This window comes from Protopterus annectens, chromosome 8.part0 (assembly GCF_019279795.1).
Source record: "Protopterus annectens isolate FY-2018-M chromosome 8.part0, PAN1.0, whole genome shotgun sequence".
Taxonomy (NCBI): domain Eukaryota; kingdom Metazoa; phylum Chordata; order Ceratodontiformes; family Protopteridae; genus Protopterus; species Protopterus annectens.
This window is the reverse complement of record NC_056741.1, coordinates 1,695,890,591-1,695,905,215: the sequence shown is the minus strand read 5'-3', so window position 1 is coordinate 1,695,905,215 and position 14,625 is coordinate 1,695,890,591. Positions and strand designations below refer to the sequence as shown.

Sequence of the window (14,625 nt, the reverse complement as noted above, 5' to 3'; positions counted from 1 at the left end):
TGAATGTGGAAACACCACCACCTTTGGAGCTTCAGTCCAAGATCTGGGGCTGAAAGGTGTGGTTCCACCAGATATGTCAAGGCAGCAGAACCGTGACTTGAGCATCCCAAACACATGCTCTGTAATGTTCCTGGTTCTGGTTTGTGCATGTGCCTCATTATGGTATTCTTCAGTATGTGTGTGTATGTGTGTGCATTTCTGATGGGTGTCATCATCCACGGCTCCAGTGCATAGCCAGAATCCCCCACCAGATGGCCATACTGGATGTCCCCCCTGACAAATGCCTGGTACAGCTGTGAGGCATGACAGATATGAGAGTCGTAATAACTACCAGCACTGTCAGCACACACATTCATGATAAACCCCTGGGCATTGCACATGACCTGGCAGTTGATGGAGTGATGAATCCTACACAAATGCACTCTATAAGCACTTGCACTAGTGCATGGATCGTGCTATCCCAAACAGAACCAAGACGCTATCCTCCAAAAAAAGGAAGCCAATCTGGTGATCCCCTGCCATAAACAAACTGTACAACAGATGGAAAAAACTGTTGCAAAAGAGAGTAAAATCCCATGAGTGGAGGAGCTCCCTTGTCAGCCTCAGTAAGAAGCTGAGATCCCTTATAAGATCCTCCAAAACTAGCTACAAAAACAAAATCGCCACTAATTCTAAGGACAACCACAAAGGATTCTATAGCTATGTCAAGAATCTCAATGGCAACACCCAGATCTGCTCTGAGTTACAGCATAAAGGCACGAGAATTACAGAACCAATTGATATTGCCAACATCCTGGCAGATAGGTTCAGTGCTAACTTTACCCACCTCACCCCCTAAAGGGCCCATATCTATACAGGAAGAATGCAGAGTCCCTGTAATCACAACTACGCAGGTGAAAGCTGCACTCTCTAAAGCCAAAAACACAGCATCCATGGGACCAGACAACATCCCAGGCTGTGTTTTACACGAACTTCAGAACAAACTGGCTCCCCACTTAAGCACCATGTTCAATAATAGCCTCGCATCAGGCTTTGTGCCTACTGAATGGTGCACAGCAACAGTTATGCCACTGCACAAAGGGGGAGCCACCACTGATTTCGGGAACTATCAACCTATTAGCCTGACGAGCCTGGTCTGCAAGGCCATGGAACGTATCATCATGGAACTCATAAACAAAGACATTGGTAAGCTCCAAATTCTGGATCACACCAAGTTCAGGTTTGTGAAAGGCAAATCATGCCTTCTAAACCTGATTGACTTCTTTGGGGCAGTCACCAAAGCAGTAGATGAGGGTAAGGTGGTTCACACAGCCTATCTTGACCTCACCAAGGTTTTCAACATCATCCGCCATTCTGGAATTATAGCTAAACTCACTAAACTAGGTATAAATCCCTACGTCACAAGATGGGCTGCCAACTGGCTCACTGACAGAACCCACACTGTAAAAGTTGCAGACTCCAAATCTGACCTCAAAGCAGTGACAAGTGGAGTACCACAGGGTTCCGTCCTGGGACCTCTCCTGTTTGGTATCTACTTCTCTGAAGGACAGGCTAACACAGAAGGCCTCTGGCTAATGAAGTCCACAGATGACTGCAAACTAGGATCCATAGTCAAGTCCCCAAATGATGTGGACATCCTACAGAAGGGCCTCGCTGAGACAGATGCCTGGTGTCAGAGCCATGGCCTCAAGCTCAATGCCAAAAAGTGCAGTGTCATCCCCTTTGGTAAAAAGTCTGTACCCATGAACTACCACATAGGCAGACATCTACTTAACACCAAATGTGTGATAAGAGAACTTGGGACCCAGGTGGACAGTAGTCTCTCCTTTGATAGTCACATCACCACAGTAGACAGGAAGTCCTTCTACGTGGCACACTTCATAAAAGGGTTCTCATCCAGGAAAAAAGAGGTCATTGTTCCCTTCTACTTGACACTCATTAGACCCATTATAGAGTACAACACCTCTTTTGGAATGTACCTCACAAGACATCTGCAGCAGCTGGAAAGGCCACAGAAGTACCTCACAAAGAGGATTACTGGCCTCAAACAAATGCCCTACACTGACTGCCTCAAAAAACTCCAGCTTTACTCTGTAGCATATCGCCTACTCCGAGGTGATCTCTGCCTAACATATAAAGCTATGTCAAACCCAGAGCTGTTGGACATGCTACACCTAAAGAAATCCCAATCCCTCCGAGCTACATGCTCTGGGGACCTAAATCTTGTCACCACAATAAACAGGACATGCTGGGGAGATAGATTCCTGTCCCAGAGACTTCCCATACTCTGGAACAGGCTACCCATCTATGTCAAGCAAAGTTCATTAGCACTCTTCAAGAAAAATCTTGATGAGTGGATGGGAAATAGGAAATACACCCCGGGGATCACTTCTGTCTCTCTGCTCGACAGTGGCACAGGAAAATAACTTTCTTGGGTGGCGTAAGCCAGGGAACATTGTTGGCTAGGCTTACATAGGCCCTTGGGCTGATAGCCTAGTACCTACCTATGAACCTATGAACCTATGATAGCCCTTGCGGTTGACATAGACTCTACCCTCTTCACTGGGTGCTGCCTTAATGTGGATGTGTATGCAGTCTATGGCACCTAGTACCTCTGGGTAGTCTGCTACATGGTGGAAGAGATGCATATTGCTGGTCCTCTCCTCATGGGTGCTGGGGAAATATATGTGCTCACCAGCATGTGTTTGCATGACATCCAGGAACTGGTGGAGTACCCTGGATGCAGATGCCTATGAGACCCCCATGATGTCCTCAGTAGGTCTTTGGAAGGTACCTGTAGCTAGTATTCTTAATGCTACACATACCTTAGTTTCAACTGGGATGGGTTCCCCTCTGTTGGCTCTGGGTCTGAGGTGAGGCTGGCACAGCTCGCAGAGTTGCTGAAGTAAGTCCCTGTCCACCCTGTAGTGCCCCAGTATCTTGAGATCATGTAGCCCCTGGTAGGTTACCCTGGGTCTGAACACTCTTCTCCTCTTCCTCAGTCTGGGACAGTTGTCAACATTATCCTCCTCACCACCCAGAGCCTCTAGCACATACTGATGTATCAAAGTGATAGCAGCCCCTACATTTTGTCAGTTTAAATTCCCCCGAGTGTGTACACCAATGGTGCAGAGTTTGTGGAAAAAAACAGACTGTAAGGTGTTTCCATACTTTATACTGTTGTGCTGCAGATGCTGCCTGTGTGATTGGCTGACTATGATACATTCCATTTGCCAGCTATATTATTTGTACTTGAGTGCCTTTATTGTGCTATTTCCCATTTTTTCTTCTTCCCATTTCTGCCCCTTCTAAGCTCAGTGGCATGCTGCACAAACCCGCTGCTCAAATGTAAACATTTCTGTTGGTTCCTGTTGTTTTTTTTTTTTTTTTTTTTTTTTTTTTTTAATATCCATTGTGTTTAAGCCCTGTGGCGCTCCACACAAACCCCTGCAGCTATAGTAAACACTATTGAGCAGAAAGGACCCTGCCAGGGATGTGAACATACTTAGGATTTCATGAACTAGCTCAGACACACACCTCTTGCTTAGCTGTGCTTAGCTGAGCACAAACAGAGACAGCAGAGCTACAGTGTGCTTACACCAAGCATGACACACCCCTTTTCATGTTAGCTGCTTCTCCTGATTACACTACAGCATTACAGCTCCTACATGGTTAGGTGCAGGTGGACACGGTCTCCCATTTTGCTATTCAATAAATTTAGCTAATTTGCATACCCCACTGCCTTAGTCCCTTGTTACACCATTACACTGGAGCCTATCTCCTTAGCTACAATGGTTACCTGTTATCGTTTAGGTTCTGCATGCTACCCACTATAATGGCAAAATTCAGATTTCCCTAAAAATTTTCTTTTTACATTTTCTTTTATTTTCTGCACGATCTCTTTTGCGCGCCACTGTGCTACACTTAAATGGCCGAAATTGGCCAAAAAAACCCCTTTGATTTTCATAATTTGTAAACTATTTTCCATGCCAATGGCCATATGTTTGGCCATTGGCATGTCTAATAGTCATAATACATGCTTTACTTTCAGCTGTCATGCCCCCGTTTTGATTTTTGCAGAAATGTACACGGTTAGTAACCGAATACATTTCTGCAACAGACACTGCTCTGACACGGATGCCTGCCTGCTTACTGAATCACTAATTCACCTCATTTGCATGGTTTTCATCAGCAAATGAGGTAATTAGCATTATTCAGTGGTGTCCGTGTTAGAATAGTTCTGGCAGACTCGTGGACACCTCCAGCCTTGTTTACTGGATCGCTCGGTGGCCATTTTCCATGCAGAAGCTGCTACACTATTCTGACACAATGATTTGGCTTTACTGAATCCTAGCCATTGTCCTTTCTTCACATAAATGTAAGTGAACATGTCAGATACTTTCCATTTGTCACCAGCAGTCACGATCATTCATTGTGGTTACTGTAGAAACAAACTGCAATGCACGATAGTTGTTAAAACCAATGTTTTCATATAAGGAGTGTTGTTAAACTAAAGCTTCTAATAGTCAGGTTTACTTCTGTTGCCCTAATCACCAGAAAGCTCAAGTCAGTCATCATGATAGGTGCATTCTTTTGCTCTTTCTAAATTACATCCAACTGCAGTGCATTTGAAAAGGAATGCTACTCTTATAGTATGAAATATTACACTTGTACAGTTTTGGATAATTATTTTAAATTATTGTCTGGCTAACTGTAGTTTTATTATTTTCACAAGCTATACTACTACATTTTAAATCAGGTGTGTGTATTTGTGTGCTAAAATAACAAGACTCATCTTAGGATGGATTTTCAAATGATATGACATAGTCTAAAATAAGGAGGGTGGGCAAAAGACTGAAAATAGGGACAATTGTTTTACTTACAAGTAGCTACAAACTGATCAAAATGTTGCTTTTTATAATGAGCATTCATTGTTGTCACTATAGAAACAAACCACAATGAATGATCATTGTAAAAACAGTGTTAATATAAGGAGCAGTTGGTAACCACTTATAACAGGAACCTTATGTCATATCTCTCATTCTCAGAGTGAGAAATCTGAACATGGCCTAAAAGAAGGGGTGAACAAAAAATAAAGAACAGGTATAGATGTTTTGCTTGTAAGTGCTTATGAACTGCTCCTGACAGTAAAACCACAATGAAAGATCATTCTAAAAGCTAAAATTTTAATATAAAGAGCAGTTGAAAATTAAGAGGAACTCAGTTCCATACCTCTCAGCTTCTTAGAACAAAAAATCTGGACAAAGCCCAAAATATGGGGGGGGGGGGGGGGACAAAAGAGCAAAAATATGGACAGATTTTAAATATTGCTCTTATAAACTTAGAAAGTTGCTGAAATAGCATGACTCTTGTTAAGTTGCATTTTCCATATGATACAGAGTCTGAAACAAAGAAGCATATCATTTTATACTGGCTTAAAAACTGCAAAAGGGAAGCACAAAGAAAGATACTTCTTAAAAGCAAAGTTTTCATGTAAACATCATTTGTTAAACACTTATAAGTGAAACTGCACACACTTGTAAGTGCTTTACAACTACTTGTCGCAATAAATATTTGGTTTTTAAAATGATCGTTCGCTGCAGTTCATGCAGAAAGCATATCAGCAAATAAATTAACAAATAAAAAAAAACACAGTAAGACAACTCAGGATACTAAAGAAAAGACACAGCTTGATCAGCAGTGCAGTTATTCCCCATGCAGAGACAAGGGGAGCAAAGATGCAGAAAAGTTAGAAGGGTAAGGCCCGACTGAAGTGATAGGAATGTAAAAACCAAAGATAGTTGATACTGGGAGCCAAAACGGGATTAGAATGTAAGATATACAGGATATTTAAAAGAAAAATGACACTGTGGGGGGGGGGGGGATGTGAGTGACATGGTAAAGTGGGTGTTATTTTCGGCAGCAGAAGTTTGGACCCAAATTTTAAACACTGGAATTGTCCATTTAAGTTCTTTAATGAGAGGAAGAAATTGTTTCCTCTTGGATATTAGTGTTCCAGAATAGTCACTGTCAAAACAAATGGCATTTCCTTCTATTTTGAATGGTGATTTAGCCCAGGCAGTCTTAAGAGCAAGTTATTTTTCTTGAGAGGAAAACATTTAACAATAATAGATCTCAGAGAAGTGTTGTTTTCAGATACAGGAGTAATTAAGAATCTATGTGCTTTCTCTATTCAAAATGAGAATGCTTCTGGTAAGTATAACATTTTAGGGAACCAGGAAGAAAAAACAATAATCATATTATTACCTTCAGTTCCTTCAGGGAATCCAAACAGATGGATGTTATCCCTGCAAGATCTGTTTTCCAGGTCTTCAATTTTGGCTAGGAGAAAAGTATTTTGTTTTAACAGGAACTCAATATTGTTTTCATCCTCATTCAGTCTTCCTTCTATGTTGTTTAAAGAATCTTCTATCCTTGATATCTGGGTCTTCAGTAGCTGCAGACCTTCATTGATTTGTTCCGTTTGTTGGAAATGGTTCTGTTTAAAATCCTCAATTTTGGTGTTCAATTTATCTATCTTAAGTGATAATTCATGAATGTTAGTTAGTACTAAACGTACCTCTATTTTAAATGCAGAATCTTGTGAAGTTACCTTTGTATGACTCATTGTATGGCTGGATACAGTGATGGATAATTCTCATGAAGACCTTGACAGGAAAATAATGGAATATGTAAAAAAATTGTTTGATACAATCCTCAATGACAGCATGAACTATCGGAATTCACTCAATTAAGTTGTTTAAGATTGTTTAGAAATATAATTTCCTGTCAGAGATATATGTAGTAGCAGGGCAGGAGAAAAGTACTACTACCCTAGTGTTATATTTTTCTGAATCCCAGACGTTGTTGCTCTTATGTTCTCGTACCTGGTCCATTTACAATCTGAGTGTTCCATGTTATGGTCTTCCTACAATTACAAGCAAACAATTAATTCATTATTAAACTAGAAACAGTGATTAAATTTCATTACACAATTGCTACATTTTTGCTAGCAGAATAGTTACACATTTTCTCTATTCTACACAAGAGAACAAATACAATTTCCTACCACTGTTGCATCATACAAAGGTAATTTCAAAGTATATTTTCTGTTGCACAACCAAGCTTAAATATAGTTTACAACTGTGTTACAACTGTGTGTTTAAACTATGAAAAACAGAGAAAGAAAAATAAAGACATCAATTTTAAATTAGTCTGTCTTTCATGGCATCAAAGTTTCTCTCCCCATTAGATCTTCAAGCATGTTTTCTGGGGGCACTCCTCAAGAATGTGACTTTGAGATGAAGGTGCAATCTTCTGGTGTGCTATCAAATTCCTTGCCTAAAAAGTCTCTGAGTTGGCATCCTTGGTAACAGGGTTAGGCCCTTTCAGAATAATTTTCATCTTGACAGACTATAGCTGAATCTTACCACAACACACTTTATGACCCAAGTAAACCTTAACTGAGCTATGTTGCTAGAAGATTACACAGGCAGATTGCAAAACAGCAACTTAGAAAGATGTTAACACACCAAGTCTATCATTATGACGACTTATATACTTGAGTCATCTCAAAATATATAACCTTATTATTTTAATCACAGTTACCAGGGTCATTCAAGGCTGGATCCAGCAAAAGGTGACCTAGGCTGGCCTGGTCTTTAAAAAAAAAAGCTCCAGTACCTTCTAGCCCAGAAGCACCTGGCATTCAGCCCTGAAGCAAGTCTGGAAATCGTAGGTGATGTCATTTGAGAAGAGGGCCCATCCACATCCATTTCAACTTCAGCACATCTAGCCCAGAAAGCACAAGCAGGAGATTTGTTTAACATGGAAAGGAAAGTTTGCACAAAGAAGAAGATGTGGTATAGTAAGAGTGGTCAGGGTCTTCTTTTTAACAGCAGAACAATGGTTTCAGATGGACTCAGAAGAGCAAGATCACAGTGTGTGTGGATTCAGTATCAGAGCGAGAATGCAGTGTGTGTCTGTGTTGTGTATGTATGTTCATGTATCTGTGTGTGTGTGTGTGTGTGTGTGTGTGTGTGTGTGTGTGTGTGTGTTGTGTATGTATGTGCATGTATCTCTGTGTGTGTATCTGTGTATGTGTGTGTGTGTGTGTGTGTGTGTGTGTGTGTGTGTGTGTGTCTCAGTGTGCTGTTTATCATGCACATTCCACTCTGCAGCAGAGCCTCTTTAGAAGGGAATTCCAGGGACAAAAACTCCAAATATAGAATTATATGGAAGCATGGTTATTAATTAATTATTTTTTTATATTTCTATTTCAGTTTCTATAACAAAAAGGGCAGGTATAATGGTTTAACTATGCTATGTAGCATAGGCAATGAGTAACTGGAAAAAGTGTGAATATGTATGTAAAGATGTTGACATAAATCAGACAAACAAGTACTCAGGCAAAACATACAGAAATGTGAAAAAAGTAATAAAGCTGATATTAGATAGATGTCTGATGAAAGAAAATCTATCAGTAATTGCTGTGTAATATAGCATCAGCTGTTATATGGATAATATAGGCATCATATAAAGGATTGCTAGCATATGTGCCAGATTAAAAGGGTAGTCAGAGGTGCAGTTATCAAGAGAAAGTGTGTGTGTGTGCGTGCGTGTGTGTGTGTGTGTGTGTGTGTGTGTGTGTGTGTGTGTGTGTGTGTGTGTGTGTCTCCTTCTGTCTGCATCATGGATGACTTACTAATTCATAGCCCATTCCAGAGATAGATTACTGCTGCATTTTCCCTCCAAAGATGGATTACTGCATTATGGATGGAAGATTACTGAATTACAGGCAGAAAGTTTAGGTACAAATGTCACTGAGGATTACAGTTGGTCAGTAATATTCAGAAAATGCACACTTGATTCACCAACACAGTACTGTCTGGTTAAGTGACTTGCTCAAAGTCATATAGTATGTAGATGGAGCTAAAAAGAATCAAACCCTGTACTGTTGTCTACAGGCAACAGCTTATTAAGAGCTTATATCCTTAATATACTGCACTAACTGCCTTGCTTATCTTTATTTTTTGATAAATCATTCAGGATAACAGGAAGTCAATATTGCTGGTCATTAGGGTGTCACAGCTGTTCAGAAAATGTGAGTCAAATTAGAGTAGTCTGGCAGTTAAGACTACACTGTTAACCAACTGTGTCCTACAGTGAAAAGTACAGGGTTTGACAGACAGTGCTCCTGGATGATTCCTGAAATGAGAAACTTTGTACAGTGAGTTTGCATGTTTAGCAAAGAGAAAAAATGGAATTAAAAATCAAAGCATTTGTTTCCTTGTTATATTTGGCTTTGTTCACAATTCTCAGGCAAAGAAGTTGAGAGGTGTTTTTGTCCAGTCTTTGTAAAATTGCTGGCTTTCTGATAAATTGTTGTGAACTTCCATCACTAAATAGTGATAGGCATGAGTTGCAGCCTTTGTATTCTTCAGAAAATATGCAAAGCTTCTTATTCTAGCAACTTTTTAAGTATACAAGAGAAACACTTAAAATCTATTCCTGATTTTTGGGTCTTTGTCTCTGATTTTAGCTAAGAAATGGGGGGGGGGGGCTTTGTAATGGGTTTCACGTTTTGATAGCAGAGAGATGAGATACATTTCTGACTAATTATCTATAAATGTTTTTATTCACCTGCTCTCAGGCAGACATCTAAGGTATTCAGTCATGCAATTGGCTGTAATTGATGGTTGTTTATGTATATAAATAGTTCCTGTAACCCACTGTAATGATGGTGTAATGGAAGGAGCTAACTGTAACGAACAGTAACACCATCATGAGTCATGTTCATTTGGCATAATCCTCGGTCTCCTTGTTTTGTTGACTGCTAACAGTGTGTTTCTTATCTGTCTATAAATAAACAGGACAGCATGAAGTCTATAAGTTTAATGTTAAAAATAACTGTGAATACATTTTAATTACTCTGCTTTTTTCTTCCAGGCACACAAGTGTATCAAGCAGTGTGTTGGACTGCAACATTCTATATGGTACTTAATGCAGAAAAATACAGTTATGAACTGCTTCTGCGGTACAGGGATTGATGACCTCAGCCTTTGTCTGCTATTGTATGACTCTGACCAAGTCCCTACACCAAGCAGTGCTCAGGGGTTGCCCCTGACAAAAGGATGCTTGCATGTAGTGGCTGCTCCAGGCTTGTAGTGACTGCTCCAAGCTGTTAGGAAATGCACTACACATTTGTTTTTCAATTCCTGAACCCTTCACATAGACACTAATTAGTGCTTCACTATATGCTCACTATGTGCTCTTTGACTGGGTCCCAGCACATGGGTTGCCAATTTTTAGGTAGCGTGTTGTATACAGAGTGTATACACGCTGAATACATGCTGAATGTGGTATACTTATAAGGAAACCACCAATTTAGGTGGCGTGTTGCATATAAAGTGTAGACACACTGAACTAATTTAGCTGCTCTTGTGTTTGTTAACTGTAGCAACATGGTATAAGTATAGTGCTTTCTCCGGGCCTAATTTTTGTAACCATTTCAGCACCTGATAAGCATAAGGAGATTGTTGCATATTCACTGTTGTAAAACTCAATGTGAAGCACCTAACTAGCCCCACAATGTTAGTGTTTTAAGAATTGCCTACTAGTTGGCAGTTGGAATAGTTCAGATATCTCTGTGTACTTAATTTGTAAAACTGAATCTACCTGGCTTTATCTGTACTATTCAACACCTTATCAAAGTTGTTACCCAGAACACTTTTATGGTTTCTCTGGTCTTTTCTGGAAAAAGACAATATACCTGGCTAATGTGCTTTTGTTCTCTACCTTGAACTGTAATTTACCCAGTTGAGAGTCCTTAAATTAGGTTAATAGTGTTATAGTATATAATCTGTACACTAGCATTATAGCACTGTTAAAACCTTACCTAGATAACTATACCGAACCCACTGTGTGCTTGCGTTTTTCCATTATCAGCTCTTTATTCTTGCTCTAATAGCTTAAATACTACCACCTAACATAGCTAACAGGCTTATTTAGTTCTATACTTCCAAGGCACTGCTACTATAATTATTGACTGCATTTATATACATTTTTAACCTGCTTAGTACCACTTTTAGTTGCCTACTTTTTAATATACTGTTTTCTTCACCACATTTCTTTTTTCTCTCACTATATGTACCCAGCTCTTCATCCTGATTTTTCCTGTACAGGGTATGCAAATGTACCCTGCTTAATGACCACAAACCATAATCTAAAAGTATTCCTACTGTCTCATTCCTAAATCCAGGAATAGAGCATAACTTCTCCCTGAGCATCAATCCCTCAAGGAAGCAAGAAAGTATGTGTTCTGCTACTAATGTCTGTAACGGTTATTTTGCATAAAATAATACCAGGTGTTTAAGCACACCTTCTAGCAAGGATAGCCAGCAGCCTTACCCCTCATTACTCTTTAGCCCCAACACTTTCCCCCCTCTTGTATCCACCTTATTTTTCTCCAAGCTTTTCCCTCCCCCACTCCCAGACCTGCTATCTCCATTGAAGAGCTACTGCTGCAATATAGGGTTTGCCCACTAGTTGGCACCCTTTTCCTAGTTCTACCTTCCTTTAACATTGATCCTGTTGTCTTAGACCATAGCTCACAGGCATCTATGTTCTTTTCTTGCTTATATTGCAGTTCCACTCTACCTTTCCAAAGTCCCTGTTAATCAAGCTACTACTATATCCACTAGTACTACTATTCAGTTTCTTATCTTCTTACTTATCTCCACCCACACCCACTGACAGCAGTCAGCACTCCACTGATTGTTCTCATTCATCTTCTTCCTTACCTTGGCTCTACCCGGTTCATTCGCCTTGCGGGCTCACTCTGTTCCCCTACCCAACCCCCAATTCCCACCCGCCCCAGTACTTCTACTTTTATTGTCTCCTGACCACACCCTCATTCCTTACAACCACTCACAAAGGCCAAATCATTTAAGTGCTACTACCTTGCACACACCCAGTTCATACATTGTTAACCACCATTTCCTACCTCCAAATACTTCCACAATGCCGATATCTAATATATCACACCTGAAGCTTCTACTCTTATTTTCACTCCTACATTTGTTAACTATACCTTACCTATCTACCTTCTATGAACACCTCAACTATCTAGGTTTCCACCACCCCACTAAGCAAACCACCACATTGACCTTTCCAGTCTCTCAGAACCATTATAGCATACTCTCCACATCTAACCACCTACTAGCAAAATATCACAGACTGACTCATATCAGGTATAATAACTCAAAAGCAAAGAAATACCAGAACCTAACATGTATAGTCCTAAAACTAACATTTAAAATACAAAAATACTTCTTAATAGATGGAGACATACATCCAAATCCCTGACCAAATTCTATAAATTCTCCAGAGCTCCTTACTCCAACACCCTCACACACACAGACCCTCACCAGACCCCCCCCCCCAACTCACTATTGATTGCCCATCTCAACATTCAGAGTATAAATAATAAGGTTGCCCACCTACATGCTCTCTTGGATGTTCACTCATTTGACAACCTATGCCTCACTGAAGCTTGGCTAAAACCAGTAACTCAAGACAATAAAGTCATACCACCTGGATACAATATCCTACGGCTAGACCGTATAACTAAGAAGGGTGGGGGGGGGTAGCTATCCTATACAAATCTGAACTACAGGTGACCTCTGCTGACTACAAACCACCTCTAGATACTAATGCTGAGTTCATTATTTCCAAGGTTCAGCTCAATAAATGTAAAGCCATCTATATCATCTGTGTCTACCTTCCCCCAGGAAATAATACTAATACCCTTGAAGACATGCTAAGCTGGCTGTCCACTAACTATCCCTAGGAAACCATAGTCCTCTGTGACTTTAATATCAATTGGAATAACTGCACCTCTGAACAACCTACTACCCACATTAACATATATGGTTTTACTCAAACCATTACCTCCCCCTCAAGGACCAGCAAACCCAACAACAGAGACAGTACTTTAGACTGGATTCTCATTAACAGTCATCACCAGTTATACAAGGTAGGGACTCTCCCTGTTGTTCTAAGTGACCACTCTCTCATCTTTACAATCAGGCATAAGACTGACATTCCTAACCTATCCATCTATAAGACAGTAAGGAGCAACAAAAATTTTAACCCTGACATATTCCAAAGTGAACTGAGGGCATGTGGTTGGTCAGCCCTAAAACATCTTCCACTGGAGGAAGCAGTAAAATACTTTAACATAAAATTTTTAGCCATTTTACACAGCCGTACACCAATACGTACTATAAGAACTAAGATTTAACCAGCCCCAAGGATCTCAAAAGTAACCAAACAAAAAATCCTACTTAGAAATAAAGTCTGGGCCAAATGGTGTACTATAAATGCCCTGCAGATCATGTAAAATTTAGACAGTTAAGAAATTATACAAAAAAGACCATTCTGTTAGATAAAAGAAACTTTTACTATCAACTCCAGCAAACCCATCAAAACAAACCTCAAAAGTTCTGGACAGGCATCAATAAACTTTTAAGCCCTGGTCATTCTGTCACACCAACCCCATCAGGCACTAACCATGAAAACCCCAAACAAATTGTCAATACCTTTAACACTTTCTTTACAGAGACCATCCAATCTCTTGCCAACCAACTATCTCCTGACAGCTCTAGCCTGAATAGTGCTATATTCAGCTCACTCTCCTCATTTCACTTCCAACCTGTTCCTACATACCTTGTTTGTACCCCTATTCACAAACTCAAACCTACCACCCCTCAGTCGATCTATTACCAGCAGAACATTTACAAAAAGCTGCAAAAGCCATAGCCTATCCCATACCTATCCTGATTAATAGAACTATAACTGAAGGAGCCATCCCATCTAGCTGGAAAATGTCACATATTATCCCCCTACATAAAGGTGGTAACTCCAATGAGTTATCAAACTACAGACCCATGGCTGTACTATCACCCTTGGAAAAAATTATGGAAAAATGTGTACATAAACAACTGCTAAACTACCTTACCCAGAACAACCTACTAGCTAATTGTCAACATGGTTTCAGGCCATTTCACAGCACCACCTCTGCCCTCTTATCCTTAACAGACTGCATTAACAAAAATTGTAACAATAACATTCTCTCCTCAGCCCTGTTTATTGATCTCTCTAAAGCCTTCGATGTGGTTAGCCATCAGCTACTCATAAATATACTTAAAACCCTCCCACTAGACTCACTGGCCATACAATGGTTCCAATCCTACTTAAATAATAGACAGCAGGCTGTACTATGGGATAATAACTTATCCACCCACCTTCCCATTGCCTTTGGTGTCCCTCAAGGTTCTATATTAGGTCCTCTCCTATTTTCTATTTTTATTAATGACCTACATTCTGTAATTCCACAAGCTACCTGTATACAATATACAGACAATTCAACATTAGTATGCTCAGCTACTTCTCCATCTGTTTTACGGACTCTAACCCAAAAGGTGCTCAATACAGTTGAAAAATGGCTTCCACACCATTGCCTCATCTTGAACCCCCCCCCCAAAAAAAACTCTTACTATTCACTCCAACTCATAGGGCCTCCCCACTTAACTTTACTGTTATATCAAACAATAGTACTATCAT

General features: G+C 40.1%; 1 protein-coding gene across 1 annotated transcript in view; it reads left to right on the top strand.

Annotated features, from left to right (window-relative positions):
• The window catches only part of LOC122808548, an 89,587-nt gene extending 79,538 nt beyond the window's left edge, over positions 1 to 10,049 (top strand). Inside the window, exon 4 of the mRNA XM_044079502.1 lies at positions 9,949 to 10,049. Coding sequence (XP_043935437.1) covers positions 9,949 to 10,049 — 101 coding nt within the window. The remainder of the gene's footprint in view (positions 1 to 9,948) is intronic.
• Positions 10,050 to 14,625: the final 4,576 nt, after the last annotated feature.